Raw genomic sequence first — 18,777 nt, 5'->3', positions numbered from 1 at the left:
CCAGATCTACCTCATCATTTATAATCTCCATACACCCCCCCCCCTTATTATCTCCACATCTACCGGACGTCACGTTATAATAATCCCTCAGATCTACCTCATCATTTATAATCTCCATACCCCCCCCCCTTATTATCGCCACATCTACCGGACGTCACGTTATAATAATCCCCCAGATCTACCTCATCATTTATAATCTCCATACACCCCCCCCCCCTTATTATCTCCACATCTACCGGACGTCACGTTATAATAATCCCCCAGATCTACCTCATCATTTATAATCTCCATACCCCCCCCCCTTATTATCTCCACATCTACCGGACGTCACGTTATAATAATCCCTCACATCTACCTCATCATTTATAATCTCCATACACCCCCCCCCCTTATTATCTCCACATCTACCGGACGTCACGTTATAATAATCCCTCAGATCTACCTCATCATTTATAATCTCCATACACCCCCCCCTTATTATCTCCACATCTACCGGACGTCACGTTATAATAATCCCCCAGATCTACCTCATCATTTATAATCTCCATACAACCCCCCCCTTATTATCTCCACATCTACCGGACGTCACGTTATAATAATCCCCCAGATCTACCTCATCATTTATAATCTCCATACAACCCCCCCCTTATTATCTCCACATCTACCGGACGTCACGTTATAATAATCCCCCAGATCTACCTCATCATTTATAATCTCCATACACCCCCCCCCCCCTTATTATCTCCACATCTACCGGACGTCACGTTATAATAATCCCTCAGATCTACCTCATCATTTATAATCTCCATACACCCCCCCCTTATTATCTCCACATCTACCGGACGTCACGTTATAATAATCCCCCAGATCTACCTCATCATTTATAATCTCCATACAACCCCCCCCTTATTATCTCCACATCTACCGGACGTCACGTTATAATAATCCCCCAGATCTACCTCATCATTTATAATCTCCATACAACCCCCCCCTTATTATCTCCACATCTACCGGACGTCACGTTATAATAATCCCCCAGATCTACCTCATCATTTATAATCTCCATACACCCCCCCCCCCTTATTATCTCCACATGTACCGGACGTCACGTTATAATAATCCCCCAGATCTACCTCATCATTTATAATCTCCATACACCCCCCCCCCTTATTATCTCCACATCTACCGGACGTCACGTTATAATAATCCCTCAGATCTACCTCATCATTTATAATCTCCATACCCCCCCCCCTTATTATCTCCACATCTACCGGACGTCACGTTATAATAATCCCCCAGATCTACCTCATCATTTATAATCTCCATACACCCCCCCCCCTTATTATCTCCACATCTACCGGACGTCACGTTATAATAATCCCTCAGATCTACCTCATCATTTATAATCTCCATACACACCCCCCTTATTATCTCCACATCTACCGGACGTCACGTTATAATAATCCCCCAGATCTACCTCATCATTTATAATCTCCATACACCCCCCCCCCCCTTATTATCTCCACATCTACCGGACGTCACGTTATAATAATCCCTCAGATCTACCTCATCATTTATAATCTCCATACCCCCCCCCTTATTATCTCCACATCTACCGGACGTCACGTTATAATAATCCCTCAGATCTACCTCATCATTTATAATCTCCATACACAGCCCCCCCCCTTATTATCTCCACATCTACCGGACGTCACGTTATAATAATCCCCCAGATCTACCGCATCATTTATAATCTCCATACACCCCCCCCCCTTATCTCCACATCTACCGGACGTCACGTTATAATAATCCCCCAGATCTACCTCATCATTTATAATCTCCATACACCCCCCCCCCCTTATTATCTCCACATCTACCGGACGTCACGTTATAATAATCCCTCAGATCTACTGCATCATTTATAATCTCCATACACACCCCCCCCTTATTATCTCCACATCTACCGGACGTCACGTTATAATAATCCCTCAGATCTACCTCATCATTTATAATCTCCATACACAGCCCCCCCCCTTATTATCTCCACATCTACCGGACGTCACGTTATAATAATCCCCCAGATCTACCTCATCATTTATAATCTCCATACCCCCCCCTTATCTCCACATCTACCGGACGTCACGTTATAATAATCTCCCAGATCTACCGCATCATTTATAATCTCCACCCCCCCCCCTTATTATCTCCACATCTACCGGACGTCACGTTATAATAATCCCCCAGATCTACCTCATCATTTATAATCTCCATACACCCCCCCCTTATTATCTCCACATCTACCGGACGTCACGTTATAATAATCCCCCAGATCTACCTCATCATTTATAATCTCCATACAACCCCCCCCTTATTATCTCCACATCTACCGGACGTCACGTTATAATAATCCCCCAGATCTACCTCATCATTTATAATCTCCATACAACCCCCCCCTTATTATCTCCACATCTACCGGACGTCACGTTATAATAATCCCCCAGATCTACCTCATCATTTATAATCTCCATACACCCCCCCCCCCTTATTATCTCCACATCTACCGGACGTCACGTTATAATAATCCCTCAGATCTACCTCATCATTTATAATCTCCATACACCCCCCCCTTATTATCTCCACATCTACCGGACGTCACGTTATAATAATCCCCCAGATCTACCTCATCATTTATAATCTCCATACAACCCCCCCCTTATTATCTCCACATCTACCGGACGTCACGTTATAATAATCCCCCAGATCTACCTCATCATTTATAATCTCCATACAACCCCCCCCTTATTATCTCCACATCTACCGGACGTCACGTTATAATAATCCCCCAGATCTACCTCATCATTTATAATCTCCATACACCCCCCCCCCTTATTATCTCCACATGTACCGGACGTCACGTTATAATAATCCCCCAGATCTACCTCATCATTTATAATCTCCATACACCCCCCCCCCTTATTATCTCCACATCTACCGGACGTCACGTTATAATAATCCCTCAGATCTACCTCATCATTTATAATCTCCATACCCCCCCCCCTTATTATCTCCACATCTACCGGACGTCACGTTATAATAATCCCCCAGATCTACCTCATCATTTATAATCTCCATACACCCCCCCCCCCTTATTATCTCCACATCTACCGGACGTCACGTTATAATAATCCCTCAGATCTACCTCATCATTTATAATCTCCATACACACCCCCCTTATTATCTCCACATCTACCGGACGTCACGTTATAATAATCCCCCAGATCTACCTCATCATTTATAATCTCCATACACCCCCCCCCCCTTATTATCTCCACATCTACCGGACGTCACGTTATAATAATCCCTCAGATCTACCTCATCATTTATAATCTCCATACCCCCCCCCTTATTATCTCCACATCTACCGGACGTCACGTTATAATAATCCCTCAGATCTACCTCATCATTTATAATCTCCATACACAGCCCCCCCCCTTATTATCTCCACATCTACCGGACGTCACGTTATAATAATCCCCCAGATCTACCGCATCATTTATAATCTCCATACACCCCCCCCCCTTATCTCCACATCTACCGGACGTCACGTTATAATAATCCCCCAGATCTACCTCATCATTTATAATCTCCATACACCCCCCCCCCCCTTATTATCTCCACATCTACCGGACGTCACGTTATAATAATCCCTCAGATCTACTGCATCATTTATAATCTCCATACACACCCCCCCCTTATTATCTCCACATCTACCGGACGTCACGTTATAATAATCCCTCAGATCTACCTCATCATTTATAATCTCCATACACAGCCCCCCCCCTTATTATCTCCACATCTACCGGACGTCACGTTATAATAATCCCCCAGATCTACCTCATCATTTATAATCTCCATACCCCCCCCTTATCTCCACATCTACCGGACGTCACGTTATAATAATCTCCCAGATCTACCGCATCATTTATAATCTCCACCCCCCCCCCCTTATTATCTCCACATCTACCGGACGTCACGTTATAATAATCCCCCAGATCTACCTCATCATTTATAATCTCCATACACCCCCCCCTTATCTCCACGTCTACCGGACATCACGTTATAATAATCCCTCAGATCTACCGCATCATTTATAATCTCCATACCCCCCCCTTATTATCTCCACATCTACCGGACGTCACGTTATAATAATCCCTCAGATCTACCGCATCATTTATAATCTCCATACCCCCCCCCTTATTATCTCCACATCTACCGGACGTCACGTTATAATAATCCCCCAGATCTACCTCATCATTTATAATCTCCATACACCCACCCCCCCCTTATTATCTCCACATCTACCGGACGTCACGTTATAATAATCCCTCAGATCTACCTCATCATTTATAATCTCCACCCCCCCTTATTATCTCCACATCTACCGGACGTCACGTTATAATAATCCCTCAGATCTACCTCATCATTTATAATCTCCACCCCCCCTTATTATCTCCACATCTACCGGACGTCACGTTATAATAATCCCCCAGATCTACCTCATCATTTATAATCTCCATACACCCCCCCCTTATTATCTCCACATCTACCGGACGTCACGTTATAATAATCCCCCAGATCTACCTCATCATTTATAATCTCCATACACCCCCCCCTTATTATCTCCACATCTACCGGACGTCACGTTATAATAATCCCCCAGATCTACCTCATCATTTATAATCTCCATACACCCCCCCCTTATTATCTCCACGTCTACCGGACGTCACGTTATAATAATCCCTCAGATCTACCGCATCATTTATAATCTCCATACACCCCCCCCCCTTATTATCTCCACATCTACCGGACGTCACGTTATAATAATCCCCCAGATCTACCTCATCATTTATAATCTCCACCCCCCCTTATTATCTCCACATCTACCGGACGTCACGTTATAATAATCCCTCAGATCTACCTCATCATTTATAATCTCCATACACCCCCCCCTTATTATCTCCACATCTACCGGACGTCACGTTATAATAATCCCCCAGATCTACCTCATCATTTATAATCTCCATACCCCCCCCCCTTATCTCCACATCTACCGGACGTCACGTTATAATAATCTCCCAGATCTACCGCATCATTTATAATCTCCATACACCCACCCCCCCCCTTATTATCTCCACATCTACCGGACGTCACGTTATTATAATCCCCCAGATCTACCTCATCATTTATAATCTCCATACCCCCCCCCTTATCTCCACATCTACCGGACGTCACGTTATAATAATCCCCCAGATCTACCTCATCATTTATAATCTCCATACACCCCCCCCGTATTATCTCCACATCTACCGGACGTCACGTTATAATAATCCCCCAGATCTACCTCATCATTTATAATCTCCATACACCCCCCCCTTATTATCTCCACATCTACCGGACGTCACGTTATAATAATCCCTCAGATCTACCTCATCATTTATAATCTCCATACACCCCCCCCCCCTTATTATCTCCACATCAACCGCACATCACGTTATAATAATCCCCCAGATCTACCTCATCATTTATAATCTCCATACACCCCCCCCCCCTTATTATCTCCACATCTACCGGACGTCACGTTATAATAATCCCCCAGATCTACCGCATCATTTATAATCTCCATACACCCCCCCCCCTTATTATCTCCACATCTACCGGACGTCACGTTATAATAATCCCCCAGATCTACCTCATCATTTATAATCTCCATACACCCCCCCCCCCTTATTATCTCCACATCTACCGGACGTCACGTTATAATAATCCCCCAGATCTACCTCATCATTTATAATCTCCATACACCCCCCCCTTATTATCTCCACATCTACCGGACGTCACGTTATAATAATCCCCCAGATCTACCTCATCATTTATAATCTCCATACACACCCCCCCCTTATTATCTCCACATCTACCGGACGTCACGTTATAATAATCCCCCAGATCTACCTCATCATTTATAATCTCCATACACAGCCCCCCCCCCCTTTATTATCTCCACATCAACCGGACGTCACGTTATAATAATCCCTCAGATCTACCTCATCATTTATAATCTCCATACACCCCCCCCCTTATTATCTCCACATCTACCGGACGTCACGTTATAATAATCCCCCAGATCTACCTCATCATTTATAATCTCCATACACCCCCCCCCCCTTATTATCTCCACATCTACCGGACGTCACGTTATAATAATCCCTCAGATCTACCTCATCATTTATAATCTCCATACACCCCCCCCCCCTTATTATCTCCACATCTACCGGACGTCACGTTATAATAATCCCCCAGATCTACCTCATCATTTATAATCTCCATACACCCCCCCCCCCTTATTATCTCCACATCTACCGGACGTCACGTTATAATAATCCCTCAGATCTACCTCATCATTTATAATCTCCATACACCCCCCCCTTATTATCTCCACATCTACCGGACGTCACGTTATAATAATCCCCCAGATCTACCTCATCATTTATAATCTCCATACAACCCCCCCCTTATTATCTCCACATCTACCGGACGTCACGTTATAATAATCCCTTAGATCTACCTCATCATTTATAATCTCCATACACCCCTATTATTATCTCCACATCTACCGGACGTCACGTTATAATAATCCCTCAGATCTACCTCATCATTTATAATCTCCATACACCCCCCCCCTTATTATCTCCACATCTACCGGACGTCACGTTATAATAATCCCTCAGATCTACCTCATCATTTATAATCTCCATACACCCCCCCCCCCTTATTATCTCCACATGTACCGGACGTCACGTTATAATAATCCCCCAGATCTACCTCATCATTTATAATCTCCATACACCCCCCCCCCCTTATTATCTCCACATGTACCGGACGTCACGTTATAATAATCCCCCAGATCTACCTCATCATTTATAATCTCCATACACCCACCCCCCCCTTATTATCTCCACATCTACCGGACGTCACGTTATAATAATCCCCCAGATCTACCTCATCATTTATAATCTCCATACCCCCCCCCCTTATTATCTCCACATCTACCGGACGTCACGTTATAATAATCCCCCAGATCTACCTCATCATTTATAATCTCCATACACCCCCCCCCCCTTATTATCTCCACATGTACCGGACGTCACGTTATAATAATCCCCCAGATCTACCTCATCATTTATAATCTCCATACACCCCCCCCCCTTATTATCTCCACATCTACCGGACGTCACGTTATAATAATCTCCATACACCCCTCTCCTCTCCTCTCCCTCTCCTCCCTCTCCTCCATTATCTCCACATCTACCGGACGTCACGTTATAATAATCTCCATACACCCCTCTCCTCTCCTCTCCTCTCCTCTCCCTCTCCTCTCCCTCTCCTCTCCCTCTCCTCTCTCTCTCTCCTCATCTCCTCATCTACCGGACGTCACGTGACACGGGATAAAATCTCCACATAAATAATAAACGCGCGCCGCGCTGTTACCTGACAGCAGATGAATCTCCCGGGTTTCTGACGTCATCACGCACGCGGCACGTTTTTACCATCCCACCAATCTCTGACCGTCCTGTATCCTCATAGATGACGGCGCAGAATGATGACGTCAGAGACATGTGACCCGCGACTTAACAGCTGCGACCAGGAAGTGATTAGAAAATCATCAACCAGAAACCTCCGCATAACAACAAGTCACGTCATCCGCCTGTAAGTATATACTGACACTATATGTACTGATACTATATACACTGTACTGATCTACTATATACACTGTACTGATATACTATATATACTGTACTGATACTATATACTGTTCTAATATGCACTGTACTGATACTATATACACTGTACTGATACTATATACTGTTCTAATATGCACTGTACTGATACTATATATACTGTACTAATACTATATACACTGTACTGATACTATATACTGTACTGATATACTATATACACTGTACTGATACTATATACTGTACTGATATACTATATACACTGTACTGACACTATATACACTGTACTGATACTATATACTGTTCTAATATGCACTGTACTGATACTATATATACTGTACTAATACTATATACACTGTACTGATACTATATACTGTACTGATATACTATATACACTGTACTGACACTATATACACTGTACTGATACTATATACTGTACTGATATACTATATACACTGTACTGATACTATATACACTGTACTGATACTATATACACTGTACTGATATACTATATACACTGTACTGATACTATATACACTGTACTGACACTATACACTGTACTGATACTATATACACTGTACTGACACTATATACACTGTACTGATACTATATACACTGTACTGATACTATATACACTGTACTGATATACTATATACACTGTACTGATACTATATACTGTACTGATACTATATACTGTACTGATACTATATACACTGTACTGATACTATATACACTGTACTGACACTATATACACTGTACTGATACTATATACACTGTACTGATACTATATACACTGTACTGATACTATATACTGTACTGATACTATATACTGTACTGATACTATATACACTGTACTGATACTATATACACTGTACTGACACTATATACACTACTGATACTATATACACTGTACTGATACTATATACACTGTACTGATACTATATACACTGTACTGATACTATATACACTGTACTGATACTATATACTGTACTGATACTATATACACTGTACTGATACTATATACACTGTACTGATACTATATACACTGTACTGATATACTATATACACTGTACTGATACTATATACACTGTACTGACACTATATACACTGTACTGATACTATATACACTGTACTGATACTATATACTGTACTGATATACTATATACACTGTACTGATACTATATACTGTACTGATATACTATATACACTGTACTGACACTATATACACTGTACTGATACTATATACTGTACTGATATACTATATACACTGTACTGATACTATATACACTGTACTGATACTATATATACTGTACTGATATACTATATACACTGTACTGATACTATATACACTGTACTGATACTATATATACTGTACTGATATACTATATATACTGCACTGATATACTATATGCACTGTACTGATACTATATATACTGTACTGATCCTATATATACTGCACTGATATACTATATACACTGTACTGATACTATATATACTGTACTGATATACTATATATACTGTACTGATACTATATATACTGTACTGATACTATATATACTGTACTGATACTATATACACTGTACTGATACTATATATACTGTACTGATATACTATATATACTGCACTGATATACTATATACACTGTACTGATATTATATATACTGTACTGATACTATATATACTGTACTGATACTATATACACTGTACTGATACTATATACTGTACTAATACTATATACACTGTACTGATATACTATATACACTGTACTGATACTATATACACTGTACTGATATACTATATACACTGTACTGATACTATATACACTGTACTGATACTATATATACTGCACTGATATACTATATACACTGTACTGATACTATATATACTGTACTGATATACTATATACACTGTACTGATACTATATACACTGTACTGATACTATATACACTGTACTGATACTATATATACTGTACTGATATACTATATACACTGTACTGATACTATATACACTGTACTGATACTATATATACTGCACTGATATACTATATACACTGTACTGATACTATATATACTGTACTGATATACTATATACACTGTACTGATACTATATACACTGTACTGATACTATATACACTGTACTGATACTATATATACTGTACTGATATACTATATATACTGCACTGATATACTATATACACTGTACTGATACTATATATACTGTACTGATATACTATATATACTGCACTGATATACTATATACACTACTGATACTATACACTGTACTGATACTATATACACTGTACTGATACTATATACTGTACTGATACTATATACACTGTACTGATACTATATACACTGTACTGATACTATATACTGTACTGATACTATATATACTGTACTGATACTATATATACTGTACTGATACTATATACACTGTACTGATACTATATACACTGTACTGATACTATATACTGTTCTAATATGCACTGTACTGATATACTATATACACTGTACTGATACTATATATACTGTACTGATACTATATACACTGTACTGATACTATATACACTGTACTGATACTATATACACTGTACTGATACTATATACACTGTACTGATACTATATATACTGTACTGATACTATATATACTGTACTGATACTATATATACTGTACTGATACTATATACTGTTCTAATATGCACTGTACTGATATACTATATACACTGTACTGATATACTATATACACTGTACTGATACTATATATACTGTACTAATACTATATACACTGTACTGATACTATATATACTGTACTGATACTATATACACTGCACTGATACTATATATACTGTACTGATATACTATATACACTGTACTGATACTATATACTGTACTGATATACTATATACACTGTACTGATACTATATACTGTACTGATATACTATATACACTGTACTGATACTATATATACTGTACTAATACTATATACACTGTACTGATACTATATATACTGTACTGATACTATATACACTGTACTGATACTATATACACTGTACTGATACTATATATACTGTACTGATACTATATATACTGTACTGATACTATATATACTGTACTGATACTATATATACTGTACTGATATACTATATATACTGTACTGATACTATATATACTGTACTGATACTATATATACTGTACTGATACTATATATACTGTACTGATATACTATATACACTGTACTGATACTATATACTGTTCTAATATGCACTGTACTGATATACTATATACACTGTACTGTTATACTATATACTGTACTGATACTATATACACTGTACTGATACTATATACACTGTACTGATACTATATATACTGTACTGATACTATATATACTGTACTGATACTATATATACTGTACTGATATACTATATACACTGTACTGATACTATATACTGTTCTAATATGCACTGTACTGATATACTATATACACTGTACTGATACTATATACTGTACTGATATACTATATACACTGTACTGATATACTATATACACTGTACTTATACTATATACACTACTGATACTATATATACTGTACTGATACTATATATACTGTACTGATACTATATATACTGTACTGATATACTATATACACTGTACTGATATACTATATACACTGTACTGATACTATATATACTGTACTAATACTATATACACTGTACTGATATTATATACACTGTACTGATACTATATATACTGTACTGATACTATATACTGTACTGATACTATATACACTGTACTGATATTATATACACTGTACTGATATACTATATACTACTGTACTGATACTATACACTGTACTGATACTATACACTGTACTGATACTATACACTGTACTGATACTATATACACTGTACTGATACTGATACTATATACACTGTACTGATATACTATATACACTGTACTGATACTATACACACTGTACTGATATACTATATACACTGTACTGATACTATATACTGTTCTAATATGCACTGTACTGATATACTATATACACTGTACTGATACTATATATACTGTACTGATACTATATATACTGTACTGATACTATATATACTGTACTGATATACTATATACACTGTACTGATACTATATACTGTACTGATACTATATACACTGTACTGATATACTATATACACTGTACTGATACTATATACTGTACTGATATACTATATACACTGTACTGATACTATATATACTGTACTGATACTATATATACTGTACTGATATACTATATACACTGTACTGATACTATATACACTGTACTGATACTATATACTGTACTGATACTATATACACTGTACTGATATACTATATACACTGTACTGATACTATATACTGTACTGATATACTATATACACTGTACTGATATACTATATACACTGTACTGATACTATATACACTGTACTGATACTATATACACTGTACTGATATACTATATACACTGTACTGATACTATATACTGTACTGATATACTATATACACTGTACTGATACTATATACACTGTACTGATACTATATACTGTACTGATATACTATATATACTGTACTGATATACTATATACACTGTACTGATATACTATATACACTGTACTGATACTATATACACTGTACTGATACTATATACTGTTCTAATATGCACTGTACTGATATACTATATACACTGTACTGATATACTATATACACTGTACTGATATACTATATACACTGTACTGATATACTATATACACTGTACTGATACTATATACACTGTACTGATACTATATACTGTACTGATATACTATATACACTGTACTGATATACTATATACACTGTACTGATACTATATACACTGTACTGATACTATATACTGTTCTAATATGCACTGTACTGATATACTATATACACTGTACTGATATACTATATACACTGTACTGATATACTATATACACTGTACTGATATACTATATACACTGTACTGATACTATATACACTGTACTGATACTATATACTGTTCTAATATGCACTGTACTGATATACTATATACACTGTACTGATATACTATATACACTGTACTGATATACTATATACACTGTACTGATATACTATATACACTGTACTGATACTATATACTGTTCTAATATGCACTGTACTGATACTATATATACTGTACTGATACTATATACTGTTCTAATATGCACTGTACTGATATACTATATATACTGTACTGATACTATATATACTGTACTGATACTATACACTGTACTGATCTACTATATACACTGTACTGATACTATATACACTGTACTGATACTATATACTGTTCTAATATGCACTGTACTGATATACTATATACACTGTACTGATACTATATACTGTACTGATATACTATATACACTGTACTGATATACTATATATTACTGTACTGATATACTATATATACTGTACTGATATACTATATACACTGTACTGATATACTATATACACTGTACTGATACTATATACACTGTACTGATACTATATACTGTTCTAATATGCACTGTACTGATATACTATATACACTGTACTGATATACTATATACACTGTACTGATATACTATATACACTGTACTGATATACGATATATACTGTACTGATACTATATATACTGTACTGATACTATATATACTGTACTGATACTATATACTGTACTGATACTATATACACTGTACTGATACTATATACTGTTCTAATATGCACTGTACTGATATACTATATACACTGTACTGATATACTATATATACTGTACTGATACTATATACACTGTACTGATATACTATATATACTGTACTGATACTATATACACTGTACTGATATACTATATACACTGTACTGATACTATATACTGTACTGATATACTATATACACTGTACTGATATACTATATACACTGTACTGATACTATATACTGTTCTAATATGCACTGTACTGATATACTATATACACTGTACTGATACTATATACTGTACTGATATACTATATACTGTACTGATATACTATATACACTGTACTGATACTATATACTGTTCTAATATGCACTGTACTGATATACTATATACACTGTACTGATATACTATATACACTGTACTGATACTATATACTGTACTAATACTATATACACTGTACTGATACTATATACACTGTACTGATATACTATATACACTGTACTGATACTATATATACTGTACTGATCTACTATATACACTGTACTGATACTATATATACTGTACTGATATACTATATACACTGTACTGATATACTATATATACTGTACTGGATACTATATATACTGTACTGATACTATATATACTGTACTGATACTATATATACTGTACTGATATACTATATACACTGTACTGATACTATATGCACTGTACTGATCTACTATATACACTGTACTGATACTATATACTGTTCTAATATGCACTGTACTGATACTATATACTGTACTGATACTATATACACTGTACTGATACTATATACACTGTACTGATACTATATACACTGTACTGATACTATATACACTGTACTGATACTATATACTGTACTGATATACTATATACACTGTACTGATACTATATACTGTTCTAATATGCACTGTACTGATATACTATATACACTGTACTGATACTATATACTGTACTGATATACTATATACACTACTGATATACTATATACACTGTACTGATACTATATACTGTACTGATATACTATATACACTGTACTGATACTATATACTGTACTGATATACTATATACACTGTACTGATACTATATACACTGTACTGATACTATATACTGTTCTAATATTCACTATATACACTGTACTGATACTATACACTGTACTGATACTATATACTGTACTGATACTATATACACTGTACTGATACTATATACACTGTACTGATACTATATACACTGTACTGATACTATATACACTGTACTGATATACTATATATACTGTACTGATACTATATACTGTACTGATACTATATACACTGTACTGATATACTATATACACTGTACTGATACTATATATACTGTACTGATATACTATATATACTGTACTGATATACTATATACACTACTGATACTATACACTGTACTGATATACTATATACACTACTGATACTATACACTGTACTGATACTATATACACTGTACTGATATACTATATACACTACTGATACTATACACTGTACTGATATACTATATACACTGTACTGATACTATATACACTGTACTGATATACTAATATATACTGTACTGATACTATATACACTGTACTGATACTATATACACTGTACTGATACTATATACACTGTACTGATACTATACACTGTACTGATATACTATATACACTGTACTGATATACTATATACACTGTACTGATACTATACACTGTACTGATACTATATACACTGTACTGATACTATATACACTGTACTGATACTATATACACTGTACTGATACTATATATACTGTACTGATACTATATACTGTACTGATACTATATACACTGTACTGATACTATATACACTGTACTGATATACTATATATACTGTACTGATATACTATATACTGTACTGATACTATATACACTGTACTGATACTATATACACTGTACTGATACTATATACACTGTACTGATACTATATACACTGTACTGATATACTATATACACTGTACTGATATACTATATACACTGTACTGATATACTATATACACTGTACTGATACTATATACACTGTACTGATACTATATACTGTTCTAATATGCACTGTACTGATACTATATATACTGTACTGATACTATATACTGTTCTAATATGCACTGTACTGATCTACTATATACACTGTACTGATACTATATACACTGTACTGATACTATATACACTGTACTGATACTATATACTGTTCTAATATGCACTGTACTGATATACTATATACACTGTACTGATACTATATACTGTACTGATATACTATATACACTGTACTGATACTATATACTGTACTAATACTATATACACTGTACTGATACTATATACACTGTACTGATATACTATATACACTGTACTGATACTATATATACTGTACTGATCTACTATATACACTGTACTGATACTATATATACTGTACTGATATACTATATACACTGTACTGATATACTATATATACTGTACTGATACTATATATACTGTACTGATACTATATATACTGTACTGATACTATATATACTGTACTGATATACTATATACACTGTACTGATACTATATGCACTGTACTGATCTACTATATACACTGTACTGATACTATATACTGTTCTAATATGCACTGTACTGATATACTATATACACTGTACTGATACTATATACTGTACTGATACTATATACACTGTACTGATACTATATACACTGTACTGATACTATATACACTGTACTGATACTATATACACTGTACTGATACTATATACTGTACTGATATACTATATACACTGTACTGATACTATATACTGTTCTAATATGCACTGTACTGATATACTATATCACTGTACTGATACTATATACTGTACTGATATACTATATACACTACTGATATACTATATACACTGTACTGATACTATATACTGTACTGATATACTATATACACTGTACTGATACTATATACTGTACTGATATACTATATACACTGTACTGATACTATATACTGTTCTAATATTCACTGTACTGATATACTATATACACTGTACTGATACTATATACTGTACTGATATACTATATATACTGTACTGATACTATATATATTGACTGATATACTGTACTGATACTATATATACTGTACTGATACTATATATACTGTACTAATACTATATACACTGTACTGATACTATATATACTGTACTGACACTATATATACTGTACTGATACTATATACTGTTCTAATATGCACTGTACTGATATACTATATACACTGTACTGATACTATATACACTGTACTGATACTATATACTGTACTGATATACTATATATACTGTACTGATATACTATATACTGTTCTAATATGCACTGTACTGATATACTATATACACTGTACTGATACTATATATACTTGACTGATATACTTGACTGATATACTGTACTGATACTATATATACTTGACTGATATACTGGATTGATATACTATATATACTGTACTGATACTATATGTACTTGACTGATATACTGGATTGATATACTATATATACTGTACTGATATACTATAAACTGTACTGATACTATATATACTGTAATGATATACTATATATTCTGTACTGAAGCTATATATACTGTACTGATACTATATATACTGTACTGAAGCTATATATACTGTACTGATACTATATATTCTGTACTGAAGCTATATATACTGTACTGAAGCTATATATACTGTACTGAAGCTATATATATTTGATGATATACTATATATACTTGACTGATACTGTACTGATATACTATATATACTGTACTGATACTGGACTGATATACTATATATACTGTAATGATACTATATATACTGGACTGATATGCTATATACACTGTACTGATGCTATATATACACCGTACTGACATATTGTACATTGCTGACATATTACTGCTGTATTATTTATTATATATATATAATGTGTGTCTCCTGTATCATCACCCCCGGCTGCTCGTGTTTGACCTTCTTCTTTTATCTTTTTCTCCAGTTTCATCATGTTCCACGGAATCCCAGCGCAGCCGGCGGTCGGGGGTAAGCTCTCGCTGTTGGGGGATAAGGCGTCTTTCATGCGGGGGGCACTGCAGCCTGTGATTATCCCTCATACTCCCAGTGCGGGTGGCTGTCACTGGGGGAGTTTTGTACCCGGGTATAATGGGGCTGGCCGGGCTTTACTCTGAATACACTGAGCAGCACGTGTCGGGGGTTGTGACTTATTCCGGGTCTTGAGTGCGGCTCTGCTGGAAGGGTTAATAATCACTTCTCTTTCCTTTTCAGTGCCTGGAAATAAACCAGAGTTGTATGAGGTAAGTGCGGTGCTCTGTGGGGGGGCTTTATCTGTACTGAGGGGAGGGGGCTTTATCTGTACTGAAGGGGGGGGGGGCTTATCTGTACTGAGGGGGGGGGGCTTTATCTGTACTGAGGGGGGGGGCTTTATCTGTAGTGGGGGGGCTTTATCTGTAGTGGGGGGGCTTTATCTGTACTGAGGGGGGGGGGCTTTATCTGTACTGGGGGGGATTCATTATTTTGGGTCCATTCATGTAATTCTATTGGCACACGGCCGCTTGTTCTGATCTGAGGCTTCAACTAAAAAGTCCTGTGTGAGATGCATGACTAGTGCGGGGCCGGGGTACAGTGACACATGACTAGTGCGGGGCCGGGGGTTCAGTGACACGTGACTAGTGCGGGGCCGGGCTACAGTGACACGTGACTAGTGCGGGGCCGGGCTACAGTGACACATGACTAGTGCGGGGCCGGGGTACAGTGACACGTGACTAGTGCGGGGCCGGGGTACAGTGACACGTGACTAGTGCGGGGCCGGGGGTTCAGTGACACGTGACTAGTGCGGGGCCGGGGTACAGTGACACGTGACTAGTGCGGGGCCGGGCTACAGTGACACGTGACTAGTGCGGGTCCGGGGCTACAGTGACACGTGACTAGTGCGGGGCCGGGGGTACAGTGACACGTGACTAGTGCGGGGCCGGGCTACAGCGACACGTGACTAGTGCGGGGCCGGGGTACAGTGACACGTGACTAGTGCGGGGCCGGGGTACAGTGACACGTGACTAGTGCGGGGCCGGGGTACAGTGACACGTGACTAGTGCGGGGCCGGGGTACAGTAACACGTGACTAGTGCGGGGCCGGGGGTACAGTGACACGTGACTAGTGCGGGCCGGGGGTA

General features: G+C 36.9%; 1 protein-coding gene and 1 long non-coding RNA gene across 2 annotated transcripts in view; one reads left to right on the top strand and one right to left on the bottom strand.

Annotated features, from left to right (window-relative positions):
• Window positions 1-7,635, bottom strand: part of LOC142713740 (uncharacterized) — a gene marked incomplete at its 3' end in the record, with an annotated part of 31,429 nt that extends 23,794 nt beyond the window's left edge. Inside the window, exon 1 of the mRNA XM_075848608.1 lies at window positions 7,546-7,635. Coding sequence (XP_075704723.1) covers window positions 7,546-7,582 — 37 coding nt within the window. The remainder of the gene's footprint in view (window positions 1-7,545) is intronic.
• Window positions 7,636-7,655: 20 nt separating this feature from the next.
• Window positions 7,656-17,905, top strand: LOC142713739 (uncharacterized). Its single transcript, XR_012870152.1, has 3 exons — window positions 7,656-7,764; window positions 17,587-17,630; window positions 17,874-17,905. It is a non-coding gene; the product is annotated as an uncharacterized LOC142713739 (long non-coding RNA).
• Window positions 17,906-18,777: the final 872 nt, after the last annotated feature.

Source organism: Rhinoderma darwinii, unplaced genomic scaffold (assembly GCF_050947455.1).
Source record: "Rhinoderma darwinii isolate aRhiDar2 unplaced genomic scaffold, aRhiDar2.hap1 Scaffold_4347, whole genome shotgun sequence".
Taxonomy (NCBI): Eukaryota; Metazoa; Chordata; class Amphibia; order Anura; family Rhinodermatidae; genus Rhinoderma; species Rhinoderma darwinii.
The sequence above is the reverse complement of the archived record's forward strand: the minus strand, read 5'-3'. Positions and strand labels throughout refer to the sequence as shown.